Raw genomic sequence first — 16,640 nt, forward strand, 5'->3', positions numbered from 1 at the left:
TCTCCATAACTTTTTTTGTCCTTATTAATTATCTTATAATAACAAATATATAAAGGATATTTTAAGGAAATTCAGGTGGACACTAAAGTTGTCAAGAGTTTCCATATATAATAGAGATGCATAAAAAAGTTTTATTAGAAAAGTTTAGTTATAGCTTGTCGAAGGACATACTTCCTCCGTTTTTTAGATGACCCATTTTGACTTTTGATATTATTCACATATGTAACTTTGACATACTTTTGTGATTTGTACTTAAATTAAAATATAGTCATGTGGGATCTTGTTAGATTCGTCTCAATATACATTTTCATGATATCAAATTTTTGTAACTTTTGCTTATTGATAATTAGAGATATAAAGGTTTAAATTAGTGCATTGCCATATGTGCACAAGGAAAACGGGTCAACTAAAAAAAGCAGAGGAAGTGGTTCTCTACTTTCTTATGCCATTCAAGCAATTTAGAAGAAAGTTGCATTATGTAAGATTTGATACCGTGACTTCAAATTTTGTAAAATAAAGTCCTAACTACTAAATCAAGTTATATTCAATGTTATCTTTTCAAAGTAAAATATTACTAAACAAAAAATTTCTTACTTTTTTTTGCAAGAAGAAATTCGTATGGTCTGCCCTTTCACAGAGTCACTCACCCAAAGGCCCAACTAGAGATGTAAATGGATCGGGTTCGGGACGGGTGGAGTGTCACCCGCATCCACCCGATCCATCCATCACCCGCATCCATCTCCACCCAAATCCATCCATTTGTAATCGGGTTAAACAGATGGATCGGGTGATTAACGGGTGAAATCAAATAGTATTAGGAGAAGAAAGAAAAATTACTAACAAGGTCAAGAACCACTAATTCATTTATATAATTCTACTTACTATGTAAAATCGTCTCCAAACTAACCCTAATCCACATTATTAACATTTATATACTTATATTATCATCTTGTAACTTTTGGGCTATAGATTAATAAAGCTGTAAAAATGAAAAAGCCAAAAATTAAAAAAATTATATATTTTTTACTTTAAACGGGTGACGGATTGGGTGGTAAACGGATGATGGGTCGGGTGATGGATGAAAAATATCACCTGAACCCAACCCGCATCCATCACGCGATTATCCGTCACCCGACTATCATCTGTTTAAACCGGGTTTTCCACCCACTTATAAACCGGGTGGAGCGGATGGTCGGGTGATCCACTGGATATTGCCATCTCTAGGCCCAACAAGCCCTCTCCCCCACCCCACAATATAGAAATTTTACTTCGATCAAGATTTGAACCTTGGTCTCTAATGCGGGAGATGAAGCCATATCATTGGACCCAAGGGTTCTTAGAAATTTTTTTCTTAGAGGCATGATCTGCACCTATAAACTAGTCCTTTAGTAAAATTGTGGGCAATTGTTTTTAAGAGATGAAATTGGTTGTTGGATTTCGATCGTTGATGGAGAATCAAATAAAATAAAAGAAGTAGGGGGTTAAGTGGGTCACATGAATTGTGTTTCCAAGATAAAATATGAAAATACAAGTTCATAGACTATAGTTGGAATTCGATGATAAGTTTATCTCATCTAAAGAATTTCACAAAAATATGGTTTGACACCAAGTTATTCACTTATTCTACAAGATGGTTTTCTAGAAAACTACATTAAAAAGTGGTTCGAATAAAAATTCCCATATCTTAATCACTAACATTTTTATATATACATTAACCATAATTTATCTGAATTAAATTGAGCTAAATTAAAATTGAGAGAAAAAACTAATTGAATTGAATTGAATCGAACTGAAATAGAGTATAGAAGATTAGAGCCTTGGTATAGTAGTATTTTAGTTTCAATCCATTTTAATGTCTAAAGTCTAAAATAATTGGTGACGAAAATGTTCACTCAAAAATTTAATTTGATGAGTTAAGAGTTAGCACCAAAAGAAAAATATTTGACAAATAAGATCTTCCATTAGCTTTTGCCATTACCAATCTCCATCGAATTTTCTCTCTCCTAGTCCTACTCTCCCTCCAATCACCGGTTCTCGCTACTCAAAGACAAAAGGTATCGCTGCTTCGTATTATTGTTTCGTCACTCAAAAAATCAAATTATTCAATTCAATCAATAAAGTTTTGCAGGTAAATTTTTATTTATTTCAGATCTATGTGTTGAATTTGCATAATTATCTTACATTTTTATTCAATTTCCATTGTTTGATATTCAGATCTTAATCAGCATGGATTTCATGAAGGTTGTCGATCAAGCTGTTCGCGAAATGTAATTTTTCCGAATTTAATTCCTCTTTTTCTTTTTGTAGTTTAAATTGCAATTGTAATGTTGAAATTAGTGATCTTTTATGTATCATAGTTTTGATTTTTCGTCTTTTTTTTTTGTTTGATTTTGAAAATTTGATTTATAGAAAGCGAGAGGTGAACTTGAAAGTGTTGAAGGTGCCTGAGATCGAGCAAAAGGTTAGTTGTCGAATTCAAATGCATCACCATTTATCAATTGGATTTCATTTGTTATATTTCATCTTTAAAATTTATGTTGATGGATGGAAATTGCTATTTTGTGGTGAGATTTAGCTAAAAGAGCTTCTATTTAGCTACCATGCGTTGTTGTTTAATCATGTATTATGATTGAGAAATTAAAAGGAAAAATTTCCTGTATGAGAAGAATTTGTGGAAATCTTCTTTCTTTCGTGCGCTAATATGCTTTGGACAGCAGTGATCTGATCTATGGAATTGTTATATTGATTGTGTTCAATGTGGATGTGATCATATGTACTCGACGAAACATGCTTTGGATTTTCTAAAGCTTGACTATGCAAGCATTATAAGGGGAGTCAATGACAAGATAAGTCATCTGAAAACAAGGTTTCTGAAGGTTATTGAGTGTGATTATTAGGCATTGTTACTGATAGTTTGATTGTGATGAACCATGGAAGGACTTTCTAACATGTGGTATCGTAGGCAAGGCATCTTATCTCTAATTGACAGTGATCAAAGAGATGCTATTGCGCTAAGCTTTACCTATTAAAGAGACCTGTTTTAGTACTGAATATGAAAGGCTTGAAAGCAATTGAACTATTTCCACATTCTGGCCAGTGTCCACTAGAATTTCAAAAATCACTAGTATTTCCCCCTTCAGGTAGAGTAACTGACTAGTGAGAGATAGGTGCACTTTAGTGAACATTACTCAAATGTCCAATTTTTTTTTTGGGGAAAATGTAAATTTCTCAAAATTTAATGTTCATAAATCTATTGCTCTAGTGAATCAAGCTGTTATGCTCTGCCTATTTTTGAATGGACACATCATGCTATATAGGTGTTTGGGAATATACTTGTGCAATGGATCAATCAGCATTTTTTCTTCTTATCTAGCCTCTTGTTCACTGTCTTTTTTTTTGGGGGGGGGGGGTGTTGGTGCCGGCGGGTGGTGTGGAGGAGAGTAAGTGGGCACCGGAAGGATCATAGTTTGTGCTGCATTTTCATTTGGTTAGGGAAGAATTTTTTGTTGCAAATGGAGCACAGAGCACGGAAAAATTTATAATTTTATAAGCATGATGGTTAGTTTGGTAATAAAATAAATGGACTGCAGAGATAGATGAATGTGGAATAGTGTGAGTTAAGGTGGTCAGCTGCATTTCCCTTTTCTTTATTTATTTATATATATATATTTACTTCCTCAATATACTGTACTCTTCCATCTTTTACCTTGTAGTGGACAGCTGTTTCTGCATGCTTGCTCAAATTCTCATTTTCTTAGCAACCCTGGACATGCATACTAAAGTTGATTATTTCGGTGCAAAAAAGTGGCCATCTCTATTGTTTATTTTATTGACAATATGGACAATTCAACTGGATGAAAGCTGCCACTTTAAGGTGTCAAATCATTTGTTGATGCATTTATGATGCAAATGGTTTCTGTTGTAACCATCAGCCTCACTTGCTGTCTACCTTATTCACTAAAGTTTAATATAAGCTGCAAGTTTCAGCTTAGGCATCTGATATAGGTCCAAGCTTTTAGCTGACCTATTTTGTTGTGTCTTGCATTTCTGCTATTGAATGCTGGAAGTGAAGACATGCCTGTAGCAAGGAGGCAAGGACCAACATACCATTTGGAAAAAAAAAGCTGGAGTTGGTTTTCTTAAGCATCTTGTTTCCCAAAAACTAACTCCTCTCTGTTGCATGAAACCATTAGGTATAAATATTGAATAGATCAGCAGTGCTATCAGCACAATGCCTTCAGGAATCAGGAATACGGTTTCTGATGCGACATGCCTGCTTGTTCACATTTTTCTGGTGCAAGTAATGTGTACTCTTTTCATACAAAGGTATCTGAGTAGCATATTCATAGTGTTGTCCCAAATGTGAGTTGAAAATTTGTCGACACAATGCCTTCAGGACTACAGTTTCTGATGCGAGATGCCTGCTTGCTCACATGTTATAGTGCAATTATTTTGTACTCTTTTCATACACTAAGTATCTGAGTGGCATATGTATGGCGTGGTCCAAACTTGTGAGTTGAAAATTATCACTTTCAAGGACTTACTTTCCTTGTCATCTGGGAGTACTCTTAGTTTACTTCATCAAATAAGCTCTTTCTTGCTGGTATATCAATGGTATGGCTAGAGAACACCGAGTCATTGGTGGTACTGCTGGTTTTTCATACTGTGAGGTCTGGTAGTTGTTTGAGCATTGGCAAGCCTTTCTACAGAATCCAATGGATAGCATGAACTGCTTAATTGAGGTTGCTAACTTGCTATCATTGGGATAAATGTTCAATTGTACACAGCCATGCCATTTAAATGTTGAGAAGCTATCCTGCCAGATCTTACAGGCAGCCCAAATGCACTCATCCTCATTAGAAATAAATGATAACTAAGTAATTGATATTAGTAGTAGGTTGAGTCTGTCTATCCGAATGATAATAGATATTGAAGTTTGTGTGAACTGTGAAGACATGGTTTTTGGGTTCATAAACCCTTTGTATAATAGTAGCTCTCTGAATATGGAATTTGACCTATGGAATTCACATCAGGTGCTCGATGCAACTGATAACGAGCCTTGGGGTCCTCATGGAAGTGCACTAGCAGAAATAGCTCAAGCCACGAAAAAATTGTAACTACAACTCTTAATTTGTCCAAGTTTTCTGAAAAGGGAGTTTTTTGACTTTTGTTTTCTTGACATGCCCGCCTTTTCGTTTTGTGATCTACTAGTACCGAATGCCAGATGGTTATGAATGTTCTCTGGACAAGATTGGGTGAAACTGGCAAGGATTGGCGTTATGTTTATAAGGTACTTTAGTGTTTAGATCGGCTTTATTTGAACGCATTCATCATGCAAAGATTTGTAATCTAATCAAACGAAGAAGTCATGCTGGTATCCTTTTTGTTCCTTTTTTCTGTATTGGCTCTTGTCCAGGCACTGGCTGTGATAGAGTATCTCATCGCCAATGGATCTGAACGAGCTGTTGATGAGATCATAGAACATACTTTCCAGATCTCAGTACGGATCCTTTCATTTTATCTTTCAAGTTTTACTAGTATTATTATCAACGAAATTTATTTTCTCAAACTTCTGTTTCCATGTTGCTTGGACTGGTAAAGTCACTCACAGGATTTGAATATGTTGAACCTAATGGGAAAGATGTGGGGATCAATGTCAGGAAGAAGGCAGAAAACATTGTAGCCCTTCTAAATAACAAGGATAAAATAGAAGAAACTCGGAAAAAAGCCGCTACTACTCGCGAAAAGTGCGTATGAATTCTAAATTTCTAATAATCATATGCATAATCCATTTGTTTATGTTGTGGATACTCATGAATTGCCTCATGCATCTGTCTATAGGTATGTGGGCCTCTCATCTACGGGAATGTCGTACAAATCAAGTTCAGCTTCATATGGTGGTAGCAATTTCCAGAGCAATAACAGGTATGGAGGCTTTAGTGGAAGATATGATGATGATAGTTACAAAAGCAAAGATGATAATCAATTTGGAGAAGAAAAATTTGAGAAATTCGTTCCCAAGTCTCATCATGGAGCTTCTTCTGAAAGGAAAACATCTAATTATAGCAGGTAAACTGTTGAAAAGTTACAGTGTCCATGTTTATCTTAGCTTCTCTTTCTATATCTTTTATCCTATGTCCAGTCAGAAATTTTGTTTTGCTTGCAATTGAAAGCTGACATGCCAGGCTAAATTTTGAATTACTTGGTTTTTTGTGTCTTTGATTCTATATCTACTGTTTTATTAGTGATGCAGAAAATATAGGCAAACAGTAAGTTCTTACCTGGAGACAGGGATGTTATTAAATAAATACTAGTGGGTTCTGTCTACCTGAATTCACTTATTCGAACTTAGTAGAACCTATCAACGCTAATTTGAACATATTGTAGTTGTGCATTGAAGTTAGGTAGCTTTATTGAAACTTCTCTAAACTTATTTCTGCTCAAGCAAGTTTTTTGACGGCGAAAACAACATAGTCGACGGTGTCTTGAACTCTATTACAGGGTTGGGGTTTCTTGATAAGTTTATTAAAAATGGAGGTTCTTCTGCTCATTTGCTAAAGAGGACCTATGATTTTGTAATTATTCTTCTCAGGGCCTTATTCATTGGACCTTTCACTTCAGTTGAAATCAGCATGATATGAAGATAATCGGAATATCTTCTATGCTTTATGATCTTTGACTATTTTCACGACTTGCATGCTCTCAAAAGGTTGCCGAATGTTGATTTCACAGAATCATTTAACCTAAATAAATCTTCTGGAAATCGCCTTCTTTCTTGTCATCTACGAATTCCCTTTGGTTGACTTTGTTCTATAGTGTAAATCCTTTTTCAGCTACTATTTGGTGTTAGTAACCTGAGTGGTAGAATTCCTTTTTATGACACTTTTTAGTTCTACCATGTCACATTGCCAACCCAAGTCCTTTAACAAGGCTCCTGGGGACAGCAAGTTACATTTCGAACTTTTGTTTACCCCTGACCAAGTTATTTTACTTAAATCTCGATGCTTTCTTTGTAAATAACTTGCTAACCTTTTACTAAGGTGGTAATCTGCCCATGGTTTGTTCTCTTCCACTTATGGCACTTATTATAAATATGTGTGTATTCAAGAATGTAACTTTTGATGGGTCAATGTTATTTCTGCAGCAGGAATCAGGACTTTCCTTCAGCAGGTTCTTCAAAACCATCTTCAAAGATGAACTCTGATGATTACACTGATATTTCACATCAGAATGCAAATGCAACTTCAAATGGTCAGATAGATGATGATGATGATTTTGACCCGCGAGGAACTGCCGCAACAAGTAAGTTTCTGGGAGTATTTCCTGCTGAAGTAGTTGGGTTCTGTAATGTGACAGCTGTTTAGTTAGTTGCAGTGACTTCACTTTCATGGATAATTTTGAATTTCGCTTCTAAGTCAGTCGCTATATATAAGGGATTTTCTATGTCAAAAGAAGTTTTTTTTTTTTCATTTCTGATTTCCTTTTTTGTTTCTTAGAATCTTTTTCTTTTCGTTTTTGTGAAGAACCACGTTCTCCTCCACCTGTGACTCAAGACCCTCACACAACACAGAGCACAGTAAACACCACAACAGATCTCACAGTAGCAAGCAGAAAATTGCAGAAGAAAATATGAATGAGAGGAAGAAGATGTTAGATAATGAGGATGAAGTAACTACAAGGTTGGTGAGCTTTTGAGAGGCTCCCACTCTCCCAATCCCGATTCCACTCAATATTCAGCTAACTAACATTCTCTCTCCACTCCCCTTTTATTCTAAAATTCCCTCCTGTACCCACACTCACCCATAACAAACTTCTGTCACCTTTGTCATGCAATAATCATTTTGTCCCCCCCCATTCTCTCAAAATGACTGATCTGCCCTTTTAATGCTCCTCCTCTTGTAAGTGAGTAAGTTGGGCTTATTCAGTTGATGCATCACAGTTTTCCCCCTGAATCAGGATACTTGTTCTAGTGTAAACCATGCTGAAGTAGTGTTGACTGTTGTGGTGCCCTTGTTAATGGAATGCTTAAAAACTGTAGATTGGTCTATTTGATTTCATAAACTTATAATGGTCTAACTGGTGCCTCGTGTCAAATAGCAAGGAGGTGCTTGATGCATTATCTATAGGTCCGGAGGGTGGGGATATCTCGATCCTTGCAGGTTTAGAAGAAGACTGGCTTTCTAGGGTAAGGAATGAACTTCCCGGCGCAGGAGTATGTAGAAATATGGAATTGGACAGGGTTAATATGGCTTAGCTAGAGGCTGTTGAGTTAGATACTGCTGCTTATGGATGCACTGGAAGTCCTACCATCTTGCACGAGTTTTGTGCTCATTGGAGGAATGTGTCTAGAGTAGATTATGTTGAATTGCTGTTATGGACACACAATATTCTTCAGGATTTACTTTCAAGGAGATAAAGCGTACTCTCCTATAGGCTATAGGATGTGAGATTTAGTTTTGAGATATAGTGACATATTGGATTCTTGACGATTACAAAGCCAGGAGAGCTGTGATGATGACCTCTGTGTCTTCAGTGACAAAGCATTGCCAATTTGCTTACATGCATCCATATCTATTACTTAGCTCTTAATTCTTCACTTTTCTGATCATTGTCATGTAAAATATTGGTTCTGATATATTGGGCTCTTAATGATCCCCGAGCTCTGAAGTGGGCATGATGCCTAATGTTTTCAGTGGCACAGCACGGTCAACTTGCTTGCAAGCGTCGTTCTATTCAAAGCTCTTAATTATTCACATTTATGAGTAGGTAGCTTTACTCTGAAGGATGCCAAACTGATAAGTGATAACATCATGATCACAAATTTCCTCTGATTTTGTGGAAAATTCTGCATAGGAGAGTGACTGCAGTGCACAACATTAACTAGTTGATACTTCACATTAACGATGAGAGTAAGACTTTTCTTTTCCAAGCGAAATTTGGAGTAGTTTCTAAGCCATCTTATGGAACTGAAAACCTTTGTATCACTATCGTAGCTTCTGGATCTGGTCCTTCTACTTGTTTGTGGAAGGGGCCATATCTTGTTGCATCTGCTTATTTGTTTGCAATATGTGCATTCATTTGCAGAGCCTGCTGCTGGAAGTTTGCAACAAGTGGATTTCTTCGGAGAAAGTTTACTTGGAGACCTCTTGGATGCACCTGCAACTGATCCCTCACAAAGCAGTGCCATGAGTAGCAAGTCGGCCGATGTTGATCTATTTGCAGATGCCGATTTTGTATCAGCTGCTCCGCAAGCGGAAGCAAGAGGAAGTTCTCAAACTCAGGTTGGATGCTCAATGACAGATTCCCAGTGTTCTAAACATTTGATATAATCTTACAAATTAAACATTCAGGAATAAGATTGGGGTTTTCTTGGGATAAATTGTGAACGCCACTTCATTTATTTTATTCTGTGTCTTTGAGTTCTCTGGCTTTTGCATGTATGATGGTGGTTTTCAGTTTTGAGAATCCCATGATATATAGGGGAAAGAATGCCAAAATGCTATTACTTCTGTATGGTTTGTGACAATGTTCCTGGCTCCTGTCTTATGCAAAAGTATAAGAAGTTAAAACCCTGTTTCTTTTACTTTTGTTGTACTACTTCTTTCTATAGTTATCAGTTGTCACTGCTAACTTAATTCATTCTGACAATTATGCAGCCTACCATTGATCTATTTGCTGCACCTGCATCATCCACTGCACAACCAGCAGCATCAGCTGGAGTTTCTTCAACAATGGACTTCTTTGCAGCTTCTGATCCTGTTTTGCCACCTGAAACAAAATCAGAAAGTACAGCGCCATCAAATGTGAACTTTGTAGATCCATTTGCAACTATTCCAATGAACAACTTCAACGGGTCTAATCTTCTTGGAGCATTTACCGCTCCGACTGATCAGCCATCTGCCGAACCAACTGACATTCCCCTTAAGAATAATGCTGCCTTTGACTTAAGTGCCAAATCCTTACCGGAAACAAAAGCACCTCTGAAAAAGGGTAATTTCCAGGTTAAATCTGGAATTTGGGCTGACTCTCTGAGCCGTGGGCTGATTGATCTAAATATATCTGCTCGTAAGTTTTGTTAGCCCTGAATAATCTTTGATATACATCCATTTTGATTCCTTGTTCCCAATTTCCATGCATGCTCATAAAACATTTATCGTCATATTTATGCTTCATATATATCTATAGACAGATCTGAATATATGCCAGTTAAAATTAAAAGGCACTCTAGAACCTTGCTTCTCAAGTTTGCACGCTAGGAATTGTAGTTAAATAAATGTTGCCCACTGCTGTATAATAATTGATGTTATATTATCTACTTCATACTACTCTTTGCTTTGTTGACGGGTTACAAACTAGCTTGGAATCATTGGTAATAATACATCTTATGAACTCTGCAGCCAAGAAGGTTAATCTAGCGGATATTGGGATAGTTGGTGGATTGAGTGATGGTTCAGAGGAGAAGCAGAAGGCACCTTCGGCATCCTACCACATGGGATCAGCCATGGGTATGGGTACTGGATTTGGCGGGACTGGTGTTAATCCAACTGCAACTGGTGGAGACGATTTTTTATCAAGCTTTACCACCAGCAGCAGCAGCAGCAGCCAATATCAGTTTGGTGGCTTCCAGAAATAATTCATTTTTATATTTTTTAGCATTCTTTTGGTGATCTTGATATTTGTCTGCTTGACGAGAGGCGTAAGTTTCAAGCCTTTTTTTTTTTTATTTTAGCATGGTCATCTACATAATTTCTGATGAATGTCGTAATTGTGAATTGTGATGTTCTAGCATTTCATCAAAATGAGAGTTAGTAAAGCCTCTATCAGCCTATAGTGGATCAATGAGGACCTTTGTTTTTCGGGTGTATCTGATGTTCTGTATGTAATGTTGTATGTACTTCAAAAGAGGGAAATAATGTCTTGATTCTATTACGCTGGCCTCTGTCTGCATGTGTAATTGTGTGTGAATCTTTGCGTCTATTGGATGTAGAAAGAGTTAGAATTTTTGACTTGGTAATTTCAAATAATTTTTTCCCTTCGAAATGTATTCTACCATTGTTTTGCTCTTATCATTTATCCTCCATATATCTCTATACTTTTTCCATTATTGAAAATACAATAATACTTTTCCTTAAAAAAAATATACTTTTAACAATTCTAGTGTCTTTAGTTCCACACTTCTTTGGCTACCAAAAGAGTACCCTACCGTTAGGAACTCGATCAATGCCCACTTCATTGTTAACCCTTAAAAAGTAAGTTATTATGATGCTTCTCTAACTATTGCTTACAATGGTAAGTTCATAACTAAGTATCTTTTTACGTTGTTATAAAAAAAATTGAAGATGCAATTTTCTTATTTGCTTGTAGGCACATTTAATCAATTATCTAATGAAAGAATCGGGAGATGTTTAGTGGTTACTGCTTTCGTCCCTTCTTGTACATCAGAGTTGATTCTTGTTGGGAAGTATACTCAACACTCTACCAAAAAAAAAAGAGAGAATCCGTCAAAAAATAGTGAATTGTTGAGTTTTAGTATTTAAAATGTATTAATTCTTTTTTCTTAAAGCAAAGTTATTACTAAAAGTAGGTAACTAAATAGCTTAATTATCTACATAAATCATACTCCTACTACTTTTATATGTTATTTTTTATTTTAATTGTTTTCGTCTTATAAAAAGATTTCAAATATAAAGAATTAAAATGAACTTAAGAGAATTATTTAATTGCTAGATACTCCCTCCGTTTCCTAAAGATCTTCCCACTTACTGTTCCTACAGATAACAAGGAAAATCAAGTTGTGTGGGGCATGGTGTGAGTAAAGTAGGAGAGGAAAAGGGGTTAAGATAAATAAATAAATAAAAGGGGTTAAAGTAGGAGAGAGAAATGGAGTAAAATTGAATTAATAATGTAATGATGGACCATATGATAGTGACATGAGAGGGTAAATAGGTAAATTTGTTTTGCCAAATAAGGAATAAAGCAAAAGAGGGAAGATCTTTTGGAAACACCCTTAAACGAAAAGAGGGAAGATCTTTAGGAAACGGAGGGAGTACTAAAAGTACAAAACATGTCAAAAAAAACTTGTGCAACACACGAAATAACAACTGGCTGCAAACTTGAGAGATCTGATATAGCTGAGTTGGAAGCATACCAAATTCCCAATAAGGAGAGAGACAGAGATATTAGTACATACTATCCAAGCCTGAAAAAGAAAAGAGAGCCACAAGTTAATGATTATTCCAAACAAGTCATAGAATACAAGATTCTTCATGCCACATGGCAATTCACTAACCAATTGGAAATCAAACTTATCTATCCTTCAAGATAAGCCCAGGTCCCTTTGCTTCCAATTAGCCTTTTCTTTGAACCATCAAAAAGCCCATTTGGCAATTATATTCACCAAAAAAACACTCTCATTGAGGAAAAACAATAATAATGGCTTCTTTGTGTGCTTCTTCAGCCTCAACAGCTGTTTGTGCTTCTTCTCACAGGCAAGTTCTCTCTACAAGAACTATCATTCTTTGATTCTATTAGTGGGTTAAGGAATTAGTTGTATTGCATTTGATTTATACTTACTCCGTTCTAAGTTGTTTTATTTCTTATTTGGAGGCCGATCTGTACAAAATTAACCGTTATTATTATATTAATAGAATTATATAATAAAAATTTGTCATTTTGAGATCTTGGATGAATTCAGATTTGACACCCATTAAGCTTTTTGAATACATTACTAAACTTTTAAATGATACGATACAATTAAGACTCGAAAAAAAAGTAATCAAATAACTAAATGAAGGTTGTACATATTGCAAGGTACTAGATTACGAACTAATATTCAGAAAACTATTAAAATATTTACACACGCGTGTCGTGTCTAGTGTCTACCGTACATAAATAAAATATTTACATATTTACTATTCTATTTAAAGCTTTTATATTATACAATATGACATGTTAAGTGACAAAAAGTTGTTTACTGGTTGATACAGTTCACAGAAGAAAGGCAGTGTGTTGGGAGCAACAAAGGCATCATTTCTTGGAGGAAAGAAGTTGAGAGACACCAAATACAAGGCACCAACTGCCTCAAAGTCCTTCAGTGTCTCAGCAGCAGCAGCTGAACCAGAGAGGCCTATTTGGTTCCCTGGAAGCACCCCTCCTCCATGGCTTGATGGAAGGTCCTATTCCTAATTTTACTCTCATTTAGAGTTCTAATGATTTTGTAATATTGTCCATGTGAGGGTAAAATTGTAATTTTACATAGAGATTATTTTGATTCTAGTCTTATTAGAGTAGTACTACCTCTGTTTTTATTTAGTTGCAACGTTTTGACTTTCACGCTTGCCAATGTATAATTTCAAATCGTTTTATCTCTAATTGTATGTAAGTAAAAATTATAAAAATTTGATATTATGAAAGCTTACGTCGAAACGAATCAAACAAGACCCCACATGACTATATTTTGTTTAACATATAAATCAATAAATATGGTCAAATAAGAGAACATGAATAGTGCAATTTGTCAAACGTTGCAACTAAAAAAGAATGGAGGTAGTACTTTTTACTACTTTATTGGTGACTAAATCTTTTTTCATTTGTTCCTAAAATTGCAGCCTTCCAGGAGACTTTGGCTTTGATCCTCTTGGATTTGGTAAGTCCAGATCTTTAGCTTTCATCATTATTTTGAATGTAAAGTAGCATGATATCAACATTTTACTATGTAACTATGGAGATTTTCAGCTTATATTAGTTTATTAGCATATAGAGTAGTAATGTTTTGTTGTTAACTTGTACTGAGTTTAGATCTTAGCTATAACAAAAGTTGTAAGTTCAATTAGCATAAATTATATCGTACAAATTCTTGTACTTCTTTAAATTCAAAACATCCACGTTATATTATACCTAGATGTAGCAAACAAGACTTGGCCTAGTGGTAAAGGTTTGGCCTTATGACTTTAAGGTCATGGAATCAAACCCCACTAGTGGATCTTTCATGGTAAGGTTTCCCTTATCATTCCCCTTCCTTTCTAAAGAGCCTGACCTACAAACTCGACAGGTTAAAGCTGAGCAAGGTATCAATTCAGTAGGATCCTAAAGTTATTGCAAATCGTATAAAAAATCACCTGATGATTGTATACTCGTTGCAAAATAAATATACTCTAAAGCAACTAGCAATTCACTTGTATGAGTTAACTGTTATAGTCTAATCTCTTATGCCATGATAGAAGTGGGTCATCATCTGAACTAAAGGAAAATTATCTTTGCAAGTGTGAGCTAGCTATGATTTAGGATAACATGGGTTTGGTTTGATAACTACTGTCTACTGTCCCCAACTCCAAGTTGTCACCTTAGAGTAGAAGGAAACCTCAGGTTGGGTTCAGACTGGGTGAAGCAATAGTCATGTTATTGTCACCTTACCAATCTATTTCATCATTTACATATAAATAGAGTGGATTAAGTGTTCAGTGGATAGTATATTAGTATTATACAAATACTATATGAGATCTAAGAACTTGCCAAATAAAAGATGGTTTTTTAAGAGTTTTAATAGTCTAGCATAAGTCAGAGTGTGTCACTTATTGAAAAACACGGGAAGTATAGAATAAGCGAGTAGGTAACTTCTTAGATGCTTACTCCACTAGATTCATACATAATATACAAAAAATCAAGAAAAATGCAAGTATTACAACTTGTTTGATAGGCACTAATATATAGTGGTAAAGGGAATGACTTAGCATTGTTATATTGTAAGGTTTATGGTAATAATTGTACACCCTTGAAGCACGATTTCTCTTCATACAACTTTAATACCATCTATTAACACTTTGGAACCGGGTTTGAGGCAGTGAAATTCATGAAGAAACAATATATCTAGGAATGAATTCTTTTTATTATCAGGGTTATATATGCTTACAAAATTACACTAAAACATATTTATAATACGGTAATTACCACCTATCAAGCGAGTCATTGAGTCGCTAGCCAAGTTTGCTCCAAGTTATAGAGTGAAATAAAAAAAATAGGCAGTCTCCTTTGAGAGAAGGGTGTCCTAAACCCAAAAAAAAAAAAAGAATAGACAGCTTAGCGAAGTTAAAAAGTACACGATTTTCAATGACCAAAATGTGTTTATATTTGAACAGGTTCTGACCCAGAGACATTGAAATGGATGGTGCAATCAGAACTAGTTCATTGCAGATGGGCTATGTTGGGAGCAGCTGGTATTTTCATCCCAGAATTCCTAACAAAACTTGGCATCCTAAACACCCCTTCTTGGTACACTGCTGGAGAACTTGAGTACTTCACAGACACCACCACACTCTTCATAATTGAGATGATCTTAATTGGTTGGGCCGAGGGCCGAAGATGGGCCGACATCCTCAAGCCCGGTTGTGTCAACACTGACCCAATCTTCCCCAACAACAAGCTGACTGGAACTGATGTGGGCTACCCTGGTGGGCTTTGGTTTGACCCATTGGGCTGGGGTTCGGGCTCACCTCAAAAAACAAAGGAGTTGAGGACCAAGGAGATTAAGAATGGGAGATTGGCTATGTTGGCTGTTATGGGGGCCTGGTTTCAACACATTTACACTGGCACTGGCCCAATTGATAACCTCTTTGCCCACCTTGCTGATCCTGGCCATGCCACAATTTTTGCTGTAAGTATAGTGTTTACATATTATCTTTTTGTAGAGTACATTATAATTGAAAAATGTCTATTTAGCGGTAGAGGCTATTAAAAAAATATTAAATATCTTTCCTAAAAAACTAACTTTATCGGTTTCTTATTAATTGCAACATTACTTTTACATTATTTATATATTAACCTTAACTTTAACCTTACTTTATTATATTAATATATATACATAGAGTCAAAATGTTGAAACTAAAAAGAAAAAAAAAGTACAAGTTTTGGAATTTTTGACAAAATATCATGTCAAAAACATGTTGTTTTGAATGTTTGTCTAATACATAAATTTCTACAGGTTAACTTCTTATACAGATCCCTAATTAGGGTTGCATGTAACATTTTGTCTCAAATAAGTTTGTTAGACCATAGAATTCCTCCACAGTTTATGTGCTTGATCATACTCTAATTGATTCAATTGTCCTTATTGTTTTAGGCTTTATTGATATTATCTAATATATATAAATAATCTATATTGGTTAACTCCTTATTCATAACCCTTAGCGTTACATGTACCACATTCCTTCAAATAATCAATTATGTTGTACCATAGAATTTCTCCACAGTTTATGTTCTTGATCATACTCTTATTAGTTAAATTTCCCTTATTATTTCAGGCTTTTACCCCCAAGTGATGAGATGAAGATCAAATGCATAGTTGTTGGTTGTTATGGCCTATGGGATCAAATAGGAAGTTCAAAAGGGTATTTTCGGACAAGTACGAGGAATCGGCACAATTTGATCGGTTTTTTAGTTGTTGCACCTACGAATTGTTGGAGCTTTGTACAAATACCTCTTGGATTTAGTACATAATTATGAATATTATCATCTAATCTTAGATTTACTCTCATTAACTCGTCTATAATTTTTAAAATATTTATGCTGTGATTAGTGTCATTTGGTTGATATTGATATCATGATATGCATGGATTATGCATGACAAAACATGTGTAAATCATATA

General features: G+C 35.4%; 2 protein-coding genes across 4 annotated transcripts; both read left to right on the forward strand.

Moving 5' to 3' along the window:
* Positions 1-1,865: 1,865 nt before the first annotated feature.
* LOC104886330 (clathrin interactor EPSIN 1) lies at positions 1,866-10,929 on the forward strand. Of its 3 annotated transcripts, none has more exons than XM_048639768.2 (12): positions 1,866-2,054; positions 2,215-2,267; positions 2,410-2,461; positions 5,034-5,113; positions 5,212-5,290; positions 5,417-5,500; positions 5,602-5,747; positions 5,842-6,069; positions 7,148-7,302; positions 9,085-9,281; positions 9,657-10,065; positions 10,398-10,929. In XM_048639768.2, exons 2-12 carry the CDS (start codon positions 2,227-2,229, stop codon positions 10,631-10,633), a joined length of 1,707 nt encoding a protein of 568 aa, XP_048495725.1. In that variant the 5' UTR covers positions 1,866-2,054; positions 2,215-2,226; the 3' UTR covers positions 10,634-10,929. The 3 variants fall into 3 exon arrangements, with proteins under 3 accessions (XP_048495725.1, XP_010669092.2, XP_010669095.2); XM_010670790.4 differs by having other exon boundaries at positions 1,867-2,128; positions 7,145-7,302; XM_010670793.4 differs by having other exon boundaries at positions 1,867-2,054; positions 7,145-7,302.
* Positions 10,930-12,327: 1,398 nt separating this feature from the next.
* On the forward strand, positions 12,328-16,528 carry LOC104886325 (chlorophyll a-b binding protein, chloroplastic). Its single transcript, XM_010670785.4, has 5 exons — positions 12,328-12,488; positions 12,987-13,172; positions 13,608-13,645; positions 15,135-15,649; positions 16,296-16,528. The coding sequence occupies exons 1-5, from the start codon at positions 12,433-12,435 to the stop codon at positions 16,311-16,313; spliced, it is 813 nt and encodes a 270-aa protein (XP_010669087.2). The 5' UTR covers positions 12,328-12,432; the 3' UTR covers positions 16,314-16,528.
* The last annotated feature ends 112 nt before the right edge of the window (positions 16,529-16,640 follow it).

This window comes from Beta vulgaris, chromosome 2, assembly GCF_026745355.1.
Source record: "Beta vulgaris subsp. vulgaris cultivar EL10 chromosome 2, EL10.2, whole genome shotgun sequence".
In the NCBI taxonomy this organism is placed as follows: Eukaryota; Viridiplantae; Streptophyta; class Magnoliopsida; order Caryophyllales; family Amaranthaceae; genus Beta; species Beta vulgaris.

Excerpts from the sequence above, each read along its gene's own strand:
- LOC104886330 (XM_010670790.4), top strand. The coding sequence starts at position 2,227 with ATGGATTTCATGAAGGTTGTCGATCAAGCTGTTCGCGAAAT. Across the intron at positions 5,501-5,601 it reads AACATACTTTCCAGATCTCA|TCACTCACAGGATTTGAATA; the intron begins GTACGGATCCTT and ends GGACTGGTAAAG. Across the intron at positions 6,070-7,144 it reads AAAACATCTAATTATAGCAG|CAGGAATCAGGACTTTCCTT; the intron begins GTAAACTGTTGA and ends TTATTTCTGCAG.
- LOC104886325 (XM_010670785.4), top strand. The coding sequence starts at position 12,433 with ATGGCTTCTTTGTGTGCTTCTTCAGCCTCAACAGCTGTTTGTGCTTCT. Across the intron at positions 12,489-12,986 it reads GTTTGTGCTTCTTCTCACAG|TTCACAGAAGAAAGGCAGTG; the intron begins GCAAGTTCTCTC and ends TGGTTGATACAG. Across the intron at positions 13,173-13,607 it reads CCTCCATGGCTTGATGGAAG|CCTTCCAGGAGACTTTGGCT; the intron begins GTCCTATTCCTA and ends CTAAAATTGCAG.